This window comes from Scardinius erythrophthalmus (genome assembly GCF_964197995.2).
Source record: "Scardinius erythrophthalmus genome assembly, chromosome: 15".
In the NCBI taxonomy this organism is placed as follows: Eukaryota; Metazoa; Chordata; class Actinopteri; order Cypriniformes; family Leuciscidae; genus Scardinius; species Scardinius erythrophthalmus.
The window spans coordinates 14974328-14998287 of NC_138235.1; the positions used below are offsets into that span (position 1 = coordinate 14974328).

Here is a 23960-nt window from a genome sequence, read left to right on the forward strand (position 1 = left end):
TGCCCAGATGTGACAAATGTCTGTTCCTGCCGGTCTGAACGGCGACGCGGTTTTTGAAGCGCACCAGCGCGAGCGCGATCTCCGCGTTCCACGCCGTTCCCTCTTGCTGGCACCTGAAGTCAATCTCCTTCCCGCCGTTCATCACGATGGTGAAGTACACCAGACCCCGTTTATACTCCACACAGTCCAGCGTGGTCATCAGCTCGAAGGGCATCTCTTTGCTGCTCTCGCCTTTACTGTCGTACAGACGGAGTCCTTCCTCTGACAGAACGCAACGCTTCTTCTTCCACAGCTGCAGAAGTCCATTACTCCTCTTCTCCAGATAACCATCCTTCATGACTTTACACTGGTTCATTCTGAGTAAAGGTTGGTGTGAAACCAAAATTAAACGTTAATCAGAATCGGCGAAGCGTTCACTGATGTTTTCGCGTAGCGTTAACGAGCGAACATTGCACGCAAACGCGCAAAACCGCTGTGCGCCCACTAAATACAGTATAAGACGCCTTCATTTAATCGTTTAGCTCAACTTTACACGTTTCTGCTGAAATTCCACTAAAGAGCCCGTTCTTGAATATAACGCATTGCCGCCAGACAGCTCTGTGGCTAAAGATCAATTTCCGACTTTTATATATTGTTAAAATCTGCTTGGAAGTCCCGCAATCTGGGCATGTTGGTACTTGTTCCTCTGAAAGCTACTCTTCTCGTGTTTCTGAAGGACTCTCCCCCCCCACCCCGTCGTGACGTCACGGGGATTAGTCCTACTTTAACTGCACTCTGGAATGCTTCTGCTGCCTGATAAACATTAATAGCTTATACGTCCATTCATGTCCTGACATCTGGCTCAGTCAAAAATCATTTCAAAGGGATTTCTATTGGAAATTCAGTCATAAGTTAGAACTAATGGTAATTGTTTTATATCATCCCAATACAACACAACATATATTTTAGAATAACTTTTGTCGGGTTTATGAAAATTACACAATATCCAATACACTGTGGAAACAAATGATATGATCAATAAGTTGACTACATATGTTTTTACATTTAACTCATCAAAATAAGTTATGCAATTTTCAACTTTTCGTTAGGCCTATACAAGATTAAATTCATTTTTTAAGTTTAATGTAATTTAAGTTGAAACATCCAAGTTTATATACTGTAAAAATGTAAGGAATCTAAAAAAAAGTAACTAATACCAGGTAAAGGGCAAATCTTCACTCTTGTTCAAACGTCTAACTTATTCCATTTAATAACTGAGGCTAAATTCTCCCATTAGCTTTCAGTACACTTGCAATTTTTTACACACCACCAAATCTTACCAAATCTTTGTATGGACACAACCACCTTTAAGGTCTGTTGAGATTATTATTATTTTTTAATGCTAGAATGCTTTGTTACATGTGAGACCTAACTTTAACAACATGCCCTCCCAAATAATTTAAACACTTTGCCTATACAGTAAGTACCTTCTAATCTACAGCACTGTAAAAAAAAAAACAAAAAAAACGTCAAAGAGTTATGACAAATATGTGTTTTTAATTTACTTTAACTCACAAAAATAAGTTAAGCAATTTTCAGCTTTTTTTTAAAAGTTATTCAAGATTCAACACATTTTTTTTAAGTCAGTTTAATGCAATTTAAGTTCAAATGACTTAAACATCCAAGTTGATTATACTTAAAAAATGTAAGGAAGCAACTTGTTATTTAGTATTATTTTGCTGTAATAGTTAAAACATTTTTTATTGTTTGGTGTTTTGTTTTGATTGTTTGATAAAATAAATCCATTATCAATTTAAGGGGACCCCAAAAAAACCCAGACTCAAAACATAAATGGACAGATTAATCTTTATTTTGTGTCTCAGATTCTTCAGAACAGCTGAAAGAGAAACTCATCTGATGTTGTTGTCTTTACTGATACAACTCAAATGGAATGATGAACATCTTTGAAAGTCACTGTTGGTCGTGAGAAATAAGCGCTTTTCTCATAGTTAAGATATTGCAGGACATTTGCATGCAAATGTTGCAGGATTTGCATTCTGTCCACTAGAGGACAATCTTTACTTCTTAATAACATTTAAAACCAAACTGGAAGGGTTCATGACATGTTGTTTTAAAAGAGTCATGACGCACATTAAACATTTAGGTCTTCTTTTGGAATCAGTGTCATCGCTCTAAAATAATCACCTCATAATACAAAGATGTACTTTGTCTAAATAAGTAAAGACTTATGTTGAGCATTCATACATTCACTGCTCATTTTTAGAACGAATGCACACCTACAGCAAGATTTGAACGTTATGAATAAAACCTGCATTAATTGTTTATAAATATTTGCCTGTCTTTGTCTTTCACATGGAATGTGTGTAGGTGGTGCATGTTAATGCTAGGTTTGGCAGGGGCCCTTTTCCTTCCCTCAGTTCAACAACCATTACACGCTGACAGCTTGAACACGAACAACATTACTCCCACACAACACTGTGAGTTTTTATTTGTAATGTTTGACAGTTTGAGCATATCCCAGTCATTAATTTCACTTTGCTTTATCAGGTGAAAAGTTGAACCAAGCAGGTGTACACTCTTAGAAAAAAGAAAAGGTTCAATTGGGTTCAATTTTAAAGAACCCTTTATGCCAAAAAGGTTCTAAGTAAGGACAAAAATCTTAAATGATCGCAAACTACTTTTTTTACATTTTTTAATTGATAAAGTATGTGCTTTGATGCGTTTCTGGTGTGGGAATGGAGTGGTCAGTTGTCACTGAGAGTGAGAAAGGTTAACATGGATCCGCTAAATCACCCGTGTTAAACAAACAAACAGAGGAGAGTCTGCTGAGAAAAATAGGACGCGACAGAGATCGTAATAAAACATGAATCAACATTGCCGTGGCTTTTCAGAGATGATAAGAACTGAGGGATTTGAAATGTAAAAGCAATGCGGAAGATGATGGTGTTTTTATTACTCAACAAGGCATTTTATTGAACAGATAAATTACCATATGTAGCTCTCTAACAGTTCATTGTAAAGCATTATCTATTGTGAAGGCTCATTTCATTATGGTTATTGTAGTGCTGTGCTGGAATTATACCGTGTTTATTAATGGGTAAAGCTACAGTAACATCTTAGTCAGCTAGTCATCTTTCCATCTAAACTGGTTTTATCTTTTAAGTCGAGTAGTGAATGTTTTATGAGAAGTATAACCATATTCATCCGCACAGTCACACAGAGCCAAAGCACAACCAAAACAATGTTCTTCCACAAAATGCATTTAGTTTTTTTTTTTTTTTTTTTTTTTTTTTTTTTACTGCTAGATGGCCAAAAGTTACAGTGTACCTTTAAATTTCTGTTTTAAATCTGTAAAAATGTTTCAGGTATATGGATGACATTTTAATACCTGAATATTTTGCACTTCATTTACTGATCCTGAACTTTATAATAATAATATAATGAGTAATAATAATGTAGCAAATTATGTTCACATGATGTTCATTAAAATGGGCCTTTCCATGAACAACGGCTATATACACAGCTGTGTAACCTACACAAATCACCATCAGGATAACACAGTATGACACAAAAATAATGCAACAAACATGTACGAAATATCATGAAATGCAAGCATAACTATGGTATGTGTCATGGAAGGACGTCTGAGATTATAAATTGCATTGTATCTGGCATTCAGATATGGCAGAAGTCAGGGTGACGCTCAACAGATCCTATAACCAATTAAATGTTTATGACTATTTAAAGGATTATCAGGGACTTTCCAAAATGAAGCGACCTGACTGTAAGTGTCAGCTTGTACCTCTTTCAGTCACAGTGAAACTCAGTACGAGAGTGACTCATAGTACATTTCTGACATTGTAAAATGATTAGGTTAGATAACCTAACCCTATTAAATGTAATTGAAATTATGTAAAGTGGTTACATTCTTCACACCTTACAAATTACCATTCGCATGCAACAAATACAGAGAATCTTGAAACATGTCGAATCAGCAGACAATAAGAGTTTTGGAAGAATAATTCATTTGACCAATTGAATGTTTGGTGAATGTTTAGTCAAAAGATGAGGACTCGTAAATGGTATGTATATTAAAGGGATTGGTCACTCTTCCGCTGAACTATCTTGTACGCCCCTTACCTGACGCTGTGATTGTAATTTATAAAGTTATAAATATGGATATTTTTCTTACAAAAACTCATTGCTTCACTCCAGAAAGGCCTTTATTAACCCACTGGAGCCGTATGTATTACTTTTATGATGGAGGGATGCACTTATAGAGTTTGGATTGTTTTTATGTATAAAAATATTAGGAATATTTTTTATATATACAGTGCAATGCAAGTGAATACACCCATACTAAAGTTGACTAAAAAGAGGAATAAAAAATCATATTTTGGAAATTGAACGTAATGCCTTAATTTAAAAAATTAGGAAAAATCCAACCTTTAAGGACACCAATTTTCTTTGTGAATGAATAATGTATCGCAAATAAATAAATGTTCTTCCTTAAAATACATGGTGCATAAGTTAGTACACCCCTGTTAAATTCCCATAGAGGCAGGCAGATTTTTATTTTTAAAGGCCAGTTACTTCATGGATCCAGGATACTATGCATCCTGATAAAGTTCCCTTGGCCTTTGGAATTAAAATAGCCCCACATCATCACATAGCCTTCACCATACCTAGAGATTGGCATGATTTTATTTCAGTTTTGATTTGCATTGAGAGATGATCTTATGGAAAGTACCCCATGCCAATCTCTAGGTATGGTGAAGGCTATGTGATGATGTGGGGCTATTTTAATTCCAAAGGCCAAGGGAACTTTATCAGGATGCATAGTATCCTAAAAAAATAAATAAAAAAAAATACTTAAAAATAAAAATCTGCCTGCCTCTATGGGAATTTAACATAGGGGTGTACTAACTTATGCACCATGTATTTTAAGGAAGAACATTTATTTATTTATGATACATTATTCATTCACAAAGAAAACTGGTGTCCTTAAAGGTTGGATTTTTCCTATTTTTTTTAATTAAGGCATTACGTTCAGTTTCGAAAAGATGATTTTTTATTCCTCTTTTTAGTCAACTTTAGCATGGGTGTCTAAACTTATGCATAGCACTGTAACTCGGATTGTGTTTGGCTGAAAGAAGCGAGTAATATACACCTTGGATGGATTGATGGGGAATAAATTATGGGGTAGTTGTCATTTTTGGGTGAAGTAACCCTTTAATTAGTACAATAGATTTCAACATTGAAATAATCAGCAAATCATCATATTAGAATGATTTCTGAAGGATCATGTGACACTGAAGACTGGAGTAATGATGCTGAAAATTCAGCTTTGATCACAGGAATAAATTACATTTTAAAATATATTACAATAGAAAAGTTTAAATTGTAATAATATTTGACTATTTTTTTAAAACCAATGATGTTTTTGATTTATTTTCTGATGAGTGATACCATAAATAGTAACTAAATAATTTGCATTTTTCTCCATGTCCCAGATGTTGAAAGGTAAAACACTATTCTACAAAAAAGTACGGAAGCATGTTGGCGTGATATCAAGAATAATTTGTAAGAAATACCCTCTGCTAGAAATACACACCAAAACTAGCACTGCTTACTTGCAAGGCACGCTCATTTTTATAACCATTTTAAACATTTACATTCACCAACTATTCAGTTTAATTGACACAAATAAGAAAAGACACAAAAATTGTGCATATTTATACTTTTACTTCGATTTCCGTGCAGAATGCATATGTGGTATTTTCCACTGACAATGAAATAAATTTAGTGCATCTTTAGCCAGGAAGTGCTTGTGAATCATTCATGCTTTGAGTAGAGCTGAAGGGAACATTCTTTACAGTGATTAAAGAAGCATGTGGTCAACTATAAACTGGATATGCAGATCCATTAGAGGACAGACAGTACATCTAAGCAGAGTAATACTGACGTAACAGCACAGCTCAGGTTCCACTAAAACTCAAGTGATCATATTAGGTGAGCGGATTAAGTGTTAATCCCATGTTCTGTTTACATACTTGACATTCTTCCAAGCATTTGGCAGTGTTCAAGAGTTAAAAAGGGATGTTTATGGGTTTAAGACAATGACATGATGTCTTGTGGAATGTGTTGAAACTTGGAATGTGTCGTCTTGCTTAAGAATTAGACAAGCATCTGAACAATGGTTTCCTTCTCGACTGACGCCAGTTTCCTTTTTGAAGATACTAACATGCATTCACATGTAAATGAGCAGGAGGTGTTCAGCTGCATCTACAGATGCTCACAATGGGGAATGCATTGGAAAGGTTGTGGGTTTGGGAATCTATTGGGTGTGTGACAGCGCCCCAGCACCTTGACCATATCCAAAGCCTTTTGGTCCAAAGCTTTTGGCATAGCAACCTGTGTAGGGCACAAGACGAGGAAGTTAATATGACGCCATTACAATGGTAAAGCTTTTTAATATGAGTGGTGTTCTCGCCACCATGATTCTAAGTGCTATTAGGGCAGAGTATTGACACAGATTTCACAAATCAGTTAAAATTCACACTGTAAAAAAAAAGTTGCCGCCATACATTTTTAAGTATAATCAATTAAATTAAACTGGCTTAAAAAATTTGTTGAATCTTGTACATCTTATAAAATAAAGTTGAAAATTGCTTAATTTTTTTTATAAGTTAAAGTCATTTGCTGATCATCATATTTTTTACAGTAAGCTCTTGATTTGATATGAATATGATTAGGATATATGTATCAGGTACAGTGTCAATTTTTCTTTGACATTTTTAATGCTGTGAACTATAAGGAAACCCTTTCAGATTGTACATTAATAATACAACAACACTAAATTACAAATCGAGTTGTATACAAACATTTAAATTGCACATAAGGTAGTTTATGTCAACTTTTGATAAATTATTTCTACTCATGAGATTTATTCAAACAGGAGATATCACTTGCAGATTAAAAATATATTGAAAATGTAATATAATGCATTTATTTATAAATTGTCCTCTCTAGAGTTAGTTTTTCTTGCTAACTATCACATTTATGGACAATAACTGGCTTTTCTGAGGGAAATGTAACTACTCAACAATGCTATGCTGTTTTTTGGATGACTATAAATCTGCATTTGAAACACTGAGCAATTACATGAGACATTATACATTTCAGTAAGTTCTACTGTATCGTTTAACATACCTTCTGATGTTTAATCATGTTTGTTTTGTGCTATAACTAGTGGTAAAGAGGAAGAGAAGATTCGTTTCGCTGTGGCAACAGTGACATTGAAGCATGCCAAAACGGCATTTATTGTTTGAATGATGTGATAAAACTCAAGGAATTTGTAAGCTGAGACTTTGTTTCATATCAAAAGTAACAAAGCACGAAGCTTACTGCAATTTTTGGAAGGGAGGCGCGCTACATATTATTTTAAATCAAGTTTTGTTCATGCAGCACCTGAAAACATTATAGACTGAAAGATTGATCTGAGGATTTAAGAATCAATATCGGTTCTTTAAAATGAAGATTCATCAAAATGTATTACACAATATTGTCAACCCAGCCCTTCTCGCGATGCCATTGCTAACATTTTCTGAAAGTTTTTTAAGTTCATTATGCCTTTGCTAGGGTGTTCTGTGTGGTTTCTAGGTGGTTGCTTGGCAAGAACCACTAAAAAGAGACAGGATAACATTGGATACTTTGCCTTTGCAGAAGATTTCTCCATCCTTGTCAGCTAAAGTTGTGGATTCCAGCCCCTTTCCACAATTCGCACACCGGAAACAACCCTTGTGCCATGCCTGCAGAGGAAGGAAGACAACAGTCGCTCAATGAAGACCATGTCCAAAGCTTACAGAACCATAAACAGTGGCTTATTTCATGTTGGTGCGCCACCACTGCATTTCCTCCTGCAGTTTCTGCTTTCGTCTTACATTTCCTGCCCCTATGACTTTTTCAGCCGCGTAGACGGCCTTGCTACACCGTGGACAAACATCAGAGCTGCCAAACTTTTGAGCAAACTTGGATGTGTTGGGGTTATTGGTGGGTCGGTGTTCTTGAGGCCTGCATTCAAGAGACACAGAACACAAGAATCAGAGGATGAACAGTCACCAGATTGGCCACAGTTTGCTAGATTTCCAGCACATCATGGAATGGTTCCCCACAAAATTTAAATTCTGTGATCACTATAACATTCCAAATCTGTCTGACATTCATTGTCTTGTGGAACACAAAATAAGTTGTTTTGAAGAATGTTCATGCTGCTCTTTTCCATTCAATGAAAGTGGATGGGGACCAAGAGCTTTCAAGCTCCAAAAAGGGCAAAAAAGCTATAAAGATATTATAATATTATAAGTGGTCTTTACAACTTGTGTGCTATATTCCAAATCATTAAAAAAGAGCAGCTTGGATGCTATAATTTGAATGCATTTATAGCAGAACATCCAAGCAGAGCATTCAAGACATATAAAGTAGTTGGTTGCTTTATATCAGTCAGACCCTTTCCATATACTGTATAGTGAGCGGTTCTTGGCCAGAATAAGCTAGAGTGTACACTCTGATAGTCAAAAGTCTGATCTTGCAAGACTAGAATAAAATATGGAGTGATATTTAAGAATCAAAACGCAAATCAGGTGTATTTTTCTTACTCCTCGGCTTTAATGCCCAGCGACTCTCCTTTGTCCATGCTCAGAGTTCCTGCACCAGCGCCGTAGCCGTAGCCTTTGGGCCCGTATTTTTTGCCGTAACAGGCCTTGCAGTAGATCTCATTCTCATGGACGGCCACTGTAGTGCTGTCTAGATTTTTCCTGCACACCACTGAAATGAGAAGAATGAGTGAATTTGTCAAAAAACATAGATAAAAGTGTTCTGCAGTGACCTTTAGCTTCAAGATTTCAATGACAGTAACCTGTTGCTTTGGGCAATATAGTAGATCATGTGTTGAGTGGGAGGATATCATACTAATATATGATTGTTAGAAAGATATATATTATTTAGATGAGAAACTATGAATATGTTGTGTTTTATATTAGAAAAGCATAGATCGATAAAGACTATAATACTGTGCTAGTTTTGTGAATTTTGCAATCCTTCAGCTCTGTCTCTAAAACCTTGGCAGGGTCCTGTGTTTGAGTTTTTTATTAAAGGGGCTTTGATTTTCGTCCTCCCCTGCCGACAGTCTGTCTGGAATGCAGATTCCTTTGAGGGCCCAATGCAGGGTAATATTATGCATCATAAAGTGGCTTGTAAAGACAAAACAGAAGAGGGCGCCAGAAAACGGCCTTTACTTCACGTAGTAGTCTGAAACTGTTGGACAAATACTGCTCTTACCTGCCTGATTCACATACTATCCAGAATTAGAAGTAGTTTCACCCAAATCATAGTAGATGTCATATGTTTTAAATGTAAGAAAAAAGTAATAATGAATTGTAAGGTAATGCATTTAGCTAGATGTTAAAGGGTAGTTCACCCAAAAATGAAAATTCTGTCATTAATTACTCACCCTTTCCAAACCCATAAGACCTTTGTTCATCTTCAAAACAAATATAGATCTTTTTGATGAAATCTGAGAGCTTTCTGTCTCTTCATTGACAGCCTATGCAACTACCACTTTCAAGATCTTCATTTGTGTTCTGAAGATGAAAGAAAGTTTTATGGGTTTGGAACGGCATGAGGGTGAGTAATTAATGACACAATTTTCATTTTTAGGTGAACTAACCCTTCATTCTCCCTTGCAACAAGACGGTCTGTGATATCAAGGCAATTTTATGAGATGGATATGTTCCTATATTTGGTGTACTGCTTTTTCACACACACACAAAAGTACTTCTCCTTCAACCAAAAGCAAACATTTTATTGTGTAATACGTAAATTATGAAACAACTAAAGTATGTCAGTTTGCTCTTTCAGTACAGCTTTCAAATAGCCTAGAAATCTAGACGCACCCTAGCGGCAGCAAAATGTATTTCACAGCCAGGGTAGTCTAGCAACTCTCAATAAACCTTCTCGCTGCAAAAACCCAGATTGGGTCAGGCCAATCACGTTGTGTATAGAGTAGGCGGGGGTGGGTTTAACATACACGACAGAGATGCGACGGTTACCTGGCTGCTGCTACTTGAAAACAAAGAATGGCGGCTGCTGATGGAGAACAACGGTCTTTCGAATCGGCTTTGGCCGCGACTCTGGAGGACTTGGAGTTAAGTTTTTCTTTGAGAAAAGAGCAAAGAACGGCACTTAAGTCATTCTTAAAAAAAGGAAGATGTGTTCGTCGTTTTGCCGGCCAGATATGGCAAAAGTTGAATCTATCAACTAATCTCCGCTGTAGGGAAAACGCTCTGGTTGGTTGAAGCGCTGTCCTATTGCGTGCAGAGGGAATTTGAAAGACAGACGTTTATCCCGCCCCTCGGATTGAGCCGTGACTATGGTGAGTTTCCAGACCTAACATCTTGATGTAGGTCTGGCTTGCCAGGCTAGCTTTCAAAGCATTCAGTCATAGATTTTTCATTTTAGCACAATGTGTTGTGCCTGCTATTGTACAAAAGATGATAATTATTAACAGACAAATTATGTATTAATAATGCCTTCGGTAAACATTGTTAAACATGCTAATCTACTGATACTGTGTGGACTCGAGTCATGGCACTGGACAAAGGAAAAAGAACAGGACTTACTGCACAGGAAGCAGGATCTGTGGAAGCTCCGTCCTTCACACTGCACTTCCTCTGCGAAGTACACCGTTTTCTGGCAGCAGCCACATTTGTTTCCACCCCCAAGAGGCATCCTGAAACACACACACAGCAGAGTAGCTCACAACATGTGTCCTGAAATCACCTACTTTTGGGAACCTCCCAATGGTTCCCTCAATAAAAACAACACACAGTAGGGTTTTAATTCAAATCCAGAAAATGCATTTTTATATATAAACACTTTTTGTTATATTGGTTGAAACTCTCTTCACATCCATGAAAACAATCAATAACAGTAGGGTCAAAATATTGAAACATGTACATATATCTTCTATGGAAGTCTCAGGATAAAAAAAAAAGTTCTTCCAATCATTGCATTCGATGTCCTACCCTGCCTGCATTTCTATACCTCCACGCACCTGCTCGCGCAGACGTCATCAGCGCATCCCGTAGCATGCAAACAAACAGCAGTCGCTTTTTACAGTTCCTCCTGAACCAAAACAACAAGCTTATGCTGCGTTCACGCCATGTCATAACCATATTTACAAAATGGCAACCCATGATGTTCTAAAGGTCAGTGCTCTTTAAGTTGTTTATGTTCATTATTATTGTAATGTTACGTGCTTTGAGACATGAGGTAGTTTAACGCCGTCTCTCGTGAGGCTTTGCAGAATCTGATGTGTGTTCATGTGTTTTGAAGGAGGCGTGGCTTTAGAGTCGCTCAGAAGGGAGGGTGGGATCTCATGCTTTCAAAGCTAAAAACAACTGAGGTCAATGAGAAGTCCTAAAGTTCTGTACACGGCATATGTATGCAATTCTAGTTGGAATTTAGCATTGAAAAAAAGATAACTTTGCATAAAAGTGATGTCAGACCACAAGAGAAATATTATGCCAAAAAAGGCATTGAGATTAGTAAGGTATGTAGGTCTGAAATCTGAAACAGGGTGGCTTTGATATAGAAGCATATTTGGACTTTCAAAAGCACATACTTGTTGTGACTCCAGAGTACAGCTTGAACTTCACGAGAGAACGCAAAAGCATGATTCACAAATTTCCTCCATCTTAGACCTTGAGGGTCTTTCCAAATACCCATACTTGCGGTCTTTGCACTTGACCTCTTGTCTACCTACATGACGTATTTCCTGTATTTGGCCCAAATGTTAAAGTAGGTGTGAAGACTGCAAGTGCGTGTAGAATTTTTGATTACCTGATGGGACACACTTGCAAAAATGCAAGTGTTTACAGAGCTTTATTTTAAAGAAGTTTAAAATAAGCTTCTAAATGTCTGGTCAGTAGTCCCTATGTAACAGAAAACACAATTTAAAATTGTGGTGCTTATAATTAAGTGATACAAATGCAAATGTTGTACAAAATACACACAGCCTACTCATCTTTGCACCAAGAAAATGGCACTTTAACAATTTGTAAATGCAGTATCTAATTGATTTAATTTACAGTAGAATGTTTTTATCGTGATTGTGGGGCATGCGATTTCCCGAATCTAATGCATAATGGGATACGCTTAGCTTTGAATATTGCTCCGATGCGGTATTCAAGATAGTGTGCATTAAGGCACTGCACTTTGGTATTTTTTAGACATGGGACAGTCTTGCGCACTTACTTCCTGTCACATGCACGTGCTCTCAAGTGGCCAAGAAAGCAAGTGTGGATATTTGGAAAGGCCCTGAATATATTCAAGCTCATGTGGGCTGTAAGACTGGAAAAACTGGAAGAGAGGGCAACTCTCTGAGAGAACAAAGGAAATTAACATTTGAACTCGTGTACCATTCGAGATGCAAGTCTTACCTCAGAATCATCCTAATCTACATCTCTTTCCCCCTTCCCCCATTCCTTATCTCTCATGCTGAGATCACCAAAATTCACCCAAGAATCTATATGGTTTAATGTGAATAATTATCATACAGTATTACACATGTTTGGTATCATTTGAAATGTCTCAGTGTGACTGGTACAAAGGTCTCAAATAAAACAAAAGGTAATAAAGTTTTTAAGAGTTAGAAATAACTTGCACACAGAGGAGGGTGTGTCTTCCAGGCAAATGGCATCCTGCTCCCAAAAGGTGTAAACTCTGAATGCAAATTCCCATTGTTAGCAAATGTTTCCATGTGAAAGGAGTTTCTGTCTTGGTCTGGGTATGTAATGAATTGCAACAAGAGGCTCGGGGCGATTCTGTATCTCAGATCAGCCCATAATGTTGAAGCATACCTCTACTGAAGTAAACATTAAGTTAAATTCAAGTGAATGCAATTTCATGGGGGCTATACCAAAGTATCTTTGATTGTGTAAATGTGAATGTGACCGATCTCAGGTATATAGCAATTACCTCTGTTTGATGATCAAAACTGATGGGCTTGTGAATGTGAGACCCGCGTTAAACAGAAGACGTGAGGACCTCTGAGCGACATAGTTTCCTAATCTGAACGGGTGAAATATAATTAAAGAGTTAAAAAGAATAATCAAACATTCGCTCACTTTTAATGATGCTCAGTATCATTAAAACCTTTTTCATTTATGGAGTCAGATGAAATAACGAGGTAATACATATGAGAAAATGTATTTCATTTAATCTTGTTGTGTTGCGTAAAAGGAAAGACAGTAACGCACAGAGACCTTCACCTTTCTTAGCGGAAACCCCCTTTTGGACCGATAAACGGGCTTACAGCGGGAATGAAACGCAATTCCGCTGATTGGTCAATTAAAGATTGAACCTTGCCTTTATCAGCTCTTCCTCAGTCCCAACAGAATAAAAGCCATCCGCTGCTACGGTTCTTAAAGCTTTTATTGCAACTCTTTCTTATCAAACAACCAGACTAACAAAACAAACCGCACAGAAGCAGATCCTACAAGGCTTTCTTCTGTGTAGGCATAAACTAATGTTTCACGTGTAGGTTGCTGAATTGATCTCATAAGTGTTAATTTACTTCACATCTGCACCCACAACTACCCTGTTGCCTACATCTTTGGCATACTGCCTGTTTTATTTATCTGTCAGCTATCAAAATCTGAGCAGAGTGGATGCATTTAGGTTACATTCTAGTGAAGACATTCTACATTCTTGTTTCTGTTTGAATTAAGATTATTTTTCTTACCCCATGGACAGATAATTTAGCTTGTTTTAAGCAAAAACTCACTTAATTTTGATTAATTCCCCCGGAAAACAAGACATAACATCTTATCTAATTTTACTTATCTAGTGAATGCATCTTGATTTAAGAATTTTTTGATATTTGGTCTGGAAACCAGACAAAAATTCTAAGTAAGAAAAGCATTTTTTTTGCAGTGTATTGATTTAAGTGTAAATACACAGCAGTCATAACTTTTATTCAGAGCCTGCGTTGAGACAGTGACACAAAACAAAACAATACAAGTGTCATGTTGCTAACAATATGCCTTTACATTGACAGTGAATCATGTGCCTCTGATCTTCTGTAATTGCTGGAAAATGTCTCATTGATTTTGTCCATAAAAGGGCTTGTTGGTTGTAATCGAGACATTCCTGCATAGTTCTGAGGTCTCCAGTCTAAACACGAACTCCGGCCCCTGACTGCAAACATGTTGGGTTGTCATGGATGTGAGGAAATGACACACAGCCACACATGCAGATAACATTCTCTAGTATAGTAATACAGAGACTGAGTGCTCTCTTATGGCCATTTCCTTCCTATTGCAAAGGTTATATATAGTTTGATAAAGTGGCCAGACTATAAACAAAGCCAGAGTCAAGGACGTTTGACAGTATTATGATAACACTGTGAAATTGTTTTAGGCAGTGGTCTATCTGAATCAGATTTAATCTACTTCACACTTCCTTTGATATCAGAATCCTCAGAGTTTTCTGGATGCTTACTAATTAATCCAAACTATGCTGTATTAGTTTCATTTACATATGGGAAAAGCCAAGGTCATATGTGTCAAAGCTCGCCCACAAAAGCCATGAACCCAGATAAGGTCTAAACTCCAACCAACCAAAGAAACAGCAACATTTTACAAAAACACACAACTTTTGTAAGAATAGGGCCATAGGTGGTAGGTGAACTAGGAGTGAGATAGGAGATGCGCTTCCCATTTTCGAAACATATTTAAATTTCCTTAAAATAGTTTCAGTTACGTGTCACCGCAAACGTACACATCCCAGCATAAACACTCCTGATAAATGATTTGTTATCACAGCATCTATGTTCACAAACCACTGTTAATTTGAACAGAAAAGCAAGCATACTGTATGTGGGATTTGGCATGGCAGAAAGCATCCAAAGAACGCTTCCTTTATAATCACTGAAAAGCGACCACTCATCTTAGATAATTGCGATCTCACAAAGTTCTATTACAGTAAATGAAGCGGACTGCACAATGAATCTCTTATTTACAGATCATGCAGAACTCAGAATCCACTTATCACTCAAAACACCAGAGTTTTTGTTCATTGCTAACTTAAACACCTCTGATTGGCAATTGCATGCAAGTAATCAACAGATATGTTTGTGATTGGCTATATTGCTCAAGGCTTTAAAAATGTGTTGTAATTAGAAACGTTTTGCGTTCTCCAGAGCGGAAACACAGATATGCACTGGATCATTTTCCAAATATGTTTTGGCAATGTGCTATTATTACAGACACAACTGAACCTAGACCAGCAGTTCTAAAATCTAAATTGAGTTACATGTGAAATGGTGTTGTTTCCCCATGCCCTAACCCTCACATTGTGTTCCAGTTATTTTGACCCAGAGAGTATTTTCTTTTTCCTGAAAATGGTAGTTAATGTTATCACATTGGAATAAAACGTACTTACTTTCTCACACAGGGTATAACAAGTATGCTCCAAAATGACCTGCCTAATACAGATTGCTTATAAATATCACATTATGCCATCAATGTTATTGTATTGGATTCAGACTTTTTATTATCTACTTTTTTTTTTTTTTTTTTTTAATTAGCACAGGTTTTGTTTTTCTTTTTGTAACGGATTGATCGTAGGCCTCATTGTTCTGAGCTTATGCAATTCAGTTTTTTGTGGGGAAAAAGCCTGAGTGAACTTTTTAAAATGGCATAAGCTCAGATCAATGAGGCCTCCGATCAATCAGTTACCAAAAGAAATACATAACCAGTGCTAACTGAAAGAAAACAAGTTGACAAAAATATTGAATCCCATATTTGGTGATAATATGGCATAATGTGAGATTTACCATCAGTTTAAAAGACCAAGAACACCAAATTAGGTAAAGGATTTTCAACATCGCACAACGGTTTTAAATGAAAGCTCAGTTAAAAGTCTAGGTCTTCTTTTTGAGAATCTTGGTCAAATTGTTCCCTCTCAGACTGAATGATTTTTAGAGTACAGTTATTCTAGAAAACAAGACAAGACAAGTCACATTCCTGATTTCAGATTAGAAAAGTTAGTAGTAGTTTGTAACTGTGAAAGAGAAGAATTAGACTTATATAAGTAAAGGTTCACAAAAGTTGCATCTTCTCTTCCAGGAATTTTGTCAGCTCAACAAAACCGAACAGTTCAGATGAGGTAGAAAGAATTTAAAGAATTTCTGGAAACCAAAACTTCAAAAAGCCTCATGAGCTGCACACAAGTTTGCAGAGCCATTGCACAAGAGAAGCGGAAAAAGCATGTAGGGGACAAAAAAATACACTGTGAAGAGCTTCTTACCTGAAGTGATCGTTGGTAGGTATGTGGCTATGGACAGAAAATCTACAGTCAAAGTCCAACAGACTGTGGGAATGAGAACAGCTTCTTCTGTCCTAACACATGCAGTGGTGGAGGGTCTGTATCAAACTTTAGTGCAGGAGCTCAGGGTGTGGCAAACAGTGAGGGAAGTGAGCTGTGGTGAGATGTTAAAGGAACAGCACTACTTCATGACCCTGCTGTGTGTTTGCTCTCTGACGCCCCCTCTGTGACTGACAGACATGATTCATCCTAAAAACGACCTGTTACACATAGGGGGGCATGGATTTCTATTATTTTGAAGGTACCCCCGGGCGCCGCCATTGGCTAGCGGACCCCCACCTGCTGTTAGCATCCCATTGACTCCCATTCATTTTGGCGTCACTTTGACAGCGAATAACTTCACATCTGAGGCGTTTAAAGACTCCATTTGTCCATTATTTATTTCTAAAGAAACACGAAAATGTATAAAAGGCTTCATTACCTTGTAGCTTACGTTATGGCCCCGTAGAAGCAATTTTTGTAAAAATAGGCTAACGATTGCGTCATAGCCACGCGACTCTCTGTCGCACAGTAGGAAATTACCGTATGGACAGGAGGAGACGCTCGCGGGCAATCGGGAGGACGTGGAGGCAAAATGACAAAGTAATTAATCAAAACACCTACTAAAAGTTTCTCCTGCTCCTAGCTCATGTACAGCTCCTACTCACACTCACCGTCTCTGCAAGTCTCGGAAGGGAATGATTCAGATTGATCTTGGCACAGCTACTAGAAGACAGACAGTTTGCTCACGTCACATCTACGTCGTCAAGCTCAGTTTGAGTCTGCGCAGTACGCTCGACCCCCAGGAAGTAAGAGTTTCTAATTGGCTTCACTTTGTCTCCGTTGAATCCAATGGGGTCGCTGTGTCCATTTCTTTTACTGTCTATGGTTACACACTGCAGCTCTGAGACAGGAGAAAAAATGTCAATAAAATGTAAACAAAGTATTATTTATTTTTTATAGGTTTATTGTGGTTGCTCTTTCATATCTCAGACTTGAGATGGAAATATTAAAGGGGACCTACATTTTTACAAGATGTAATATAAGTCTCAGCTCTCCCCATAATGTGTCTGTGAAGTTTCAGCTCAAAATACCCCATAGATTTATCATACCATTTTGTAAATGCCCATTTTTGAGTTAAAGCAAAACATGTTTTTTTCGTGCATGTAACTTTAAATGCAAATGAGCTGCTGCTCCCCGTCCCCCTATCCAGAGTAGTGATGTGCTTTTACAGCTCGTGCTTCGGATACTCTGTCAAGAATTAACAAAACATCTCATGTCTCACGTGAGATTGCAGTTCTTCGTTGTTGAAAGTTATTATTTGCATATGTTTTAAAGCCATGTCAGTTTAAACTTTTGTTCCCTTTCAAAAGCTACTCTCAATGCTGCGCTTGATTTCGGATGATGATCCACATGATTTTTATATTCAGTGTCTGGGGGAAAAGCACGCTGTGGCAGCCCTCGACGACGCAGAATATGAGCCATGCGAGTCATTTCCCATCAAAGTTCCAGAATCACCTTTGATAAGGAAGAGCAAGCCTGCCCATCCTCGATGATGAAATCATGGGGCTTGCGTGTCGATCTAGCTGAAGAGCTGGAGATGGGTCCTCCCCTTTCTCTTGCTCTCTCACCAGATCACAAGGTCCTCGAGCCCACTTCTGGAGTGCGCCTTCGCCTTGGCTCTTCTTCAACTCTTCTGAGGACAAGAGTTCTCTTGGGAAAATGGATGTCGAGTGCGCTGCCTCTGAGAGCTCTTCTCATGACGACAGCTCGTACGATGAGCTACTCGAGGTAGTCACTCGCACTGTGGACAGTCTTCAGTTAGACTGGCCACAGGAACAAGAGACCCCCAGACGATCGAAGTTAGACAGTAAATTTCTGTCAGGTGGCCAAATGGATGCACCAGAGAGACAGTTCCTTCCCTTTCAAGATCTCCATGACGAACTATGGAGCGAAGTCATGGAACAAACCGTATTCCTCTCGTGTCTTCGACGTCAGGTTGAAGTGATGCTCATGGGCTATCTCTCCCCTGGCAGTGCATCATCACTGAAAAAGACTGCACTTCCCTCCAGACCATGCAGAATTACATCTTCAATGGTGAGGAAGGCTCTTCAGGCGGCGGGTCAGGCTGGTGCTGCCCTGCACACCATGACGGTGTTGCAGGCGTACCAGGCGGACCTGCTTAAAAAATTGAGCATGTGTGAGGGAAACATCAGTGAGGAAGAGTTTGCAGAGCTGCGCTGAGCCACAGACTTGTCTCTGTGTGTGACCAAGCAAACGCCCGCGACATCGGCCATTCCATGGATGCTATGGTCGCTACAGAGAGACATTGGTGGCTCAATCTGACTGACATCAAGGAGAAGGATATCTCCCGTATCCCGTATCTCTTTCCTGCCTATTGGGAGACTCAGTTAACACCGTCGTCAGTAGGTTCCAGGAGGCTAAAAGATACAAGGAGGCGTTTATTCTGTTCCACCCCTGCCGTGCTGAAGGGTTGGTGCTGTCGGCCACCCAGCCCCAATCAGGTCCATCTCAAAAGAAGGAAGCTCAGACACAGAGCGCTCTCCCCTCGCAAAGATTGGGGACCTGTGCGCCACACTCAGCCACCAAAGAAAAAGACCTGAGATATTTGATCTCTTCAAAAAAGAAGAAATCCTGAGGCTTTTGCGCCCTGTCCTGAGGGGGTGTGCCCCCCTTTGTCCAGCAAAGTTTGCAATTCTTGTGTCAGCAAGTGCGCCTGTTCTGGTTTCACGATAGTGGAGACCACGCCGTTGAAATGCGGAGGAAAGCGAATTGTTAAATATTCAGTTGCTTCCTGCTGTTTCCCTGGACACGAAACAATTAACATTCCCCCATCAAGCAGACATTGCATCACTAGATGTTGCTTCACAAAATATTGTGATGTTGCATCAAAACTACTGTGCCTTTCAGAGTTGGCAGCGTGGAAGCTACTGCCAAATTGGGTTTTGAGAACCATAGAGAAAGGCTACAGAATACAGTTTGCACACTTTCCTCCGCATTTCAGTGGTGTGGTCTCCACTATCGTGAAACCCGAACAGGCGCACTTTCTGACACAAGAACTGCAAACTTTGCTGGACAAAGGGGTCATAGAACATGTTCCCTTCCCAGACAGACAGTCAGGTTATTGCAGCCGCTATTTTCTGGCTCCCAAAAAATCTAGGGGTTGCATCCAATTCTAGACCTTCTAGACCTTCACTATTTTCATCCATTCGGCCTAGCCTTGTCACCCTGCACATACACTGAATGCATGGATGCAGCTCTGGCTCCTTTGCATAGACTACTGGCTGAAACTGGCCAAATCTCAAGAGCTTGCGCTACGACATCGAGATATCGTCCTAGCTCATCTTCAAACTCTGGGGTTGAGACTCAATGCCAAGAAAAGCGTTCTCTCTCCGTCCCAGAAAACAATGTATTTAGGGGTTGAATGTCTCCTGCACGTGTCGAGTCCATCTCAAACACCCTGAGCAATGTCAGGCTAGGTCAGGAGATTACACTCCATCATTTTCAAAGAATTCTCTGTCTTATGGCAGCTGCATCCACGGTTGTACCTTTGGACTTTCTGCATATGAGACCATTTCAGTTGTGGCTCCGATCCAGGGGATTTCATCAAGAGCCAAACCCCAGAGGCGATTAAGGGTTATATGCAGCGGGCTTCATACCCTTTTTATGTGGCTCAGACCCTGGTCCCACTCTAGGTGCATGTTGTCTTCGCAGAATGCTAATGACAGACGCTTCCCTGAAGGGCTGGGGTGTGGTCTTAGATGGCCGTCCAGCCAAAGGGTCTGGAGGCCGTCATCTCGATTGGCACTTCGATTGCCTCGAATTGATGGCTGTATTTCTGGCCCTTAAATAATACTTCCTCCGGCAGTTAAGAGTCTACCATGTCCTGAAGCAGGTGGACAACACGGCGGTAGTCGCTTATATAAATTGCCAGGGCGTACTGCTTTCGCGACGTTTGAACAAACTACCAGGTTCTGCTTTGGGCTCAGGACAAGTTCCTGTCCCTTAGGGCGATTTACATTCCCGGAAGCATGAATGTGGGAGCAGATTCACACACAGGGTTTGGACGCTCCATCCCGATGGGGTCAGTCAGATCTGGAAAAGATTTTACGAAAACAGAGATGGACATCTTTGCTTCACAGGAAACTACTTTTTAAAATAATTGTATTCTGCAAGGATGCATTAAGTTGATCAGAAGTGACAGTAAAGACATTTATAATGGTACAGAAGATTTTGATTTCATATAAATGCTGTTCTTTTAAACTTTCTATTCATCAAAGAATCCAGATTTTTTTTTTATTATGGTTTCCACAAAAATATAAAGCAGCACAAATGTTTTCAGCAATAATAATAATTAGAATATTCATATAGGCCTATATTTTGGAATGGAGAACTTGTACTTGTGCTGTCAACATTTCTGCTGAATGACCTTGCTGACAATGTGCAGTTCATTATTTTATGGTCCATTTACATCGACAGATGGAGTCCAGCTGCTGAAGACAAACGAAGCTGCTTTGACCTTCAGATTTTGATGCTTGGGTGGGTCTGGAAATGCCAAGAGCATGTGGACAATGTACTACAGCTCCTCTTCAGAGTGATTAAATATCCCATCAGGCACTGCTCACACATACCCGGCTGTCAGAGTATCTCTTTCAGTATCAGGATAATTACAATGTTAGAGAGATCTACTGAGTGGGACTCTGGTGCTGCTTTTGAAGGAGCTATTTGCTCCAGTCAAAGCAAAGTACGTTTACAGATACTAACTTCAAAAGAACTTCGTAACAGTCATTTATTAAAAACTGATTCTGTAGCTTGCAGCAGAAACCTGTGACTGTCATCATGACTAATAACAAATAACTTCCACCATGCATGACACACCCCCAACTTAAAACGTAAGGACATTGCAAATAATGGTCATATTTATACATATATTTTGAACATGTTGATGGTGACATGTACTGTTAGGTGTTCAAATCAGAGTTAGTACCCACAAATCAGTAACACATTGGTTAATATATTGTTCATGTGCTTGATTTTCCCAAATATATGCAAACGTCCAAAATTCCCTCCAGCTGTGAAGGGCAAAACATACAATGGCTGGCTGATATGTGTTCATGTCATATCTACTGTTGGTCAGATGAGACTGCTTAATTCCACATCTGTCCCAGAAGTGCATGCTGTCTGGGTGGGTCCTATTTCATAATTGTGCTCTCCGCTTAGTGTGTATTTGTAGAGAGATTCTGTAGGAAATGGATTTATGTTTTTCTAGGGAGGTCATTTTTGGAGACTGAATAAAAGCCATATTAGATTACATGTATTGCATATTTTATATTAGTTATGCGTTAAACATGAAAAGAAGATGTTGTGATTCCATTCAGTCATGTTTATCTAGGACTCACTGGCTCCATCTTGTGGCATCAAATGAGTTTGAGAAACGGGACACAGAAGCTGTCACTCTGTTTATCTTTATTGCCTCTGTATAAGATGTATAAATTAATTTGATCAATCTTTTTACAATTTGTGATTTTAACAGTTGGCAAATCATAAGACGAGACACTGGCCCAACAAATGCTCTCTCATCATAAAATCAATACAAATTGTATGCACTGTATGATTTAGGAAGTGTATTTACAGGTATTTGGGTTACTGTGCAATTTATACTTTGGCTATATACATTAGGAGCCAATGGATCCTGCCACATTCAACATTTTGTAATTTGCTGGTCTTTGGTGTAGAGATACAGGGCCACATTTCACCACATTCTCACTGCCCTTGTTAACAAGAAGTGTGCTTATTGTATTGAATGAGCACTTGTAGTGTACTTAAAATCCTAAAAGTATATGAAAATATAATATTAATAAAATAAAACACTTTCATGACTGTTTTAACACTTTTAAAGTGTGCACTTTGTAATAATGTCAAATTAAAAGTTTTACTTTACATTTGAAATCATGTTTTAATAATCCTTTGTCTTGCTTTAAAGAAGTACACTTATTTTGATGTGTTGAGTAATATACTAAAGCATATGTGAAGCACTTTTTTAACTGTTAAAATTTTAACTGTAGTGTGTTATTCAATGTTACATTTAAAGTTAATGGTGACTGGAAGATCTGAGGCGCATCCACGCAGCATTTGGGAACCACCGGAGGCTGGCCCTGGAAGAGGAGGCTGGAGAGGCAGGCTGAGCGGGTCCGTAGGGGACGCTGGAGTCTTGGAGCTGGGCAGGACCAGCAGAGGCAGGAGATTCAGGGAATCATCCTCTTCAAAATCCAGTGGTGAGAGTGTAAGCAGGGCTTTTCCTCGTACACAACGAGCAGCGCCACAGCTTGGGCTCCCAGACGACGGTTGGCTCAATCCTCTGATCTGGCTCTTTCATTGCGGCAGGCTCAGGAACTCCATCTGCGGTGGGCTCTGGGTTTTGCTCCGAGTAGAGTGTGAGGGTGGCTGGCTGGGCTTCGGGTCTGGAGTGGGGCTTGTGACGTCCTCCTCGGCCAGGCAGATGGTGAATGCAGACTTGCAGTACCAGCACCCATACGCCAACAGTAGGGGGCGTGTACACCTATGATGGGGGAGGAGAGAGAGTGAGCAAGAGGGAGGTTTGAAGAAACACTGCAGGAAGAGAGATGGCTGAGAGACATTACAAAAGGAAAAAGTACAGAGAAATACCTGTATCACTGGAAAAAGAAGGGTTATGATCAGGGCAAGAACTTTACGTCCCATATTAATATAAGAAAAACTTTCCAGTGCTGGAAAGACCTAAGCGGGAAGGCCTGAAAATGGACGCTGAGGTTGAGCTATTTCTGCTCCATACGGGAGTAACATTGGTTTTGAGTGTGTGCTGCTGGCAACTAACAATGAACTCTTGCTTTTATATACTCATGTAATGTATGTTCATTTTTTTGTTCTTCCTTGTCGTTCATTCATCATCTTCGCTTTATTTTTCGCAAAGCTTTATTTTGCTTCACTTCGGCTATGATAAAGAGACATCCACTTTTGCATTGCGTGTCCCTCCAATGAAGGGAGGGGTGTGTTTGTTTGGGTTGATCTGAATTATCAACAGTGTTCAACAATGATTCTCAGAAATCGCTTACTGCACCTTTAATGGCACACACATTTGAAGGAAACTCTATCGCCCCCTTGAGGTGTTTTACTGCCACAGCAGGTTTGGACAACAGGGGCATTGTGTTTGCAATGTGTGGGCCAAGTATTTATAACTGAATCTTGCTGAGTGTATTGAGTGCATTAACAACCCTAAAATACTCTACAAAGTGCTAGCCTAGCCATATACATTTGTTATATGTAAGCATAAAGATTTTTTTAATTAGTGAAAGTGTGTTCTTGAGTTTGGTGGAGAGATTTATTAGTGTGCGAGTTTATGCCAAGTGCGCAGGACGACATGATGTGTGTTACCGCAGCTGTGACCTGCTTTCTCCTGAACCTGTCCTGCTCATCCACCATTACAAACAGACCACAATTGTACTAATCCTGAGCATTAAAATTATTGTTCATTC

At 39.0% G+C, this 23960-nt stretch overlaps 2 protein-coding genes across 2 annotated transcripts in view; both read right to left on the bottom strand.

The window, feature by feature from the left end:
- The window catches only part of LOC308703186 (pleckstrin homology-like domain family A member 3), a gene marked incomplete at its 3' end in the record, with an annotated part of 1289 nt that extends 802 nt beyond the window's left edge, over positions 1-487 (bottom strand). The window contains exon 1 of the mRNA XM_081386507.1: positions 4-487. Within this exon, the coding sequence (XP_081242633.1) occupies positions 4-355 (352 nt within the window). The 5' untranslated portion in view covers positions 356-487. The remainder of the gene's footprint in view (positions 1-3) is intronic.
- A 4730-nt stretch (positions 488-5217) lies between these two features.
- Positions 5218-16630, bottom strand: LOC308703108 (cysteine and glycine-rich protein 1-like). Its single transcript, XM_081386382.1, has 6 exons — positions 16372-16630; positions 10680-10789; positions 8658-8826; positions 7944-8073; positions 7718-7811; positions 5218-6414 (listed from the first exon to the last, which is right to left on the bottom strand). The coding sequence occupies exons 2-6, from the start codon at positions 10786-10788 to the stop codon at positions 6338-6340; spliced, it is 579 nt and encodes a 192-aa protein (XP_081242508.1). The 5' UTR covers position 10789; positions 16372-16630; the 3' UTR covers positions 5218-6337.
- Positions 16631-23960: the final 7330 nt, after the last annotated feature.

What these genes read in the sequence shown, in the direction of transcription:
- LOC308703108 (XM_081386382.1), bottom strand. Translation starts at nt 10,788, where the DNA reads ATGCCTCTTGGGGGTGGAAACAAATGTGGCTGCTGCCAGAAAACGGTG. An exon ending in CAGATCCTGCTTCCTGTGCA is followed by an intron (nt 8,827 to 10,679) that starts GTAAGTCCTGTT and finishes TTCTCATTTCAG; the next exon opens with TGGTGTGCAGGAAAAATCTA. An exon ending in TGGAGAAATCTTCTGCAAAG is followed by an intron (nt 6,415 to 7,717) that starts GCAAAGTATCCA and finishes TGCCCTACACAG; the next exon opens with GTTGCTATGCCAAAAGCTTT.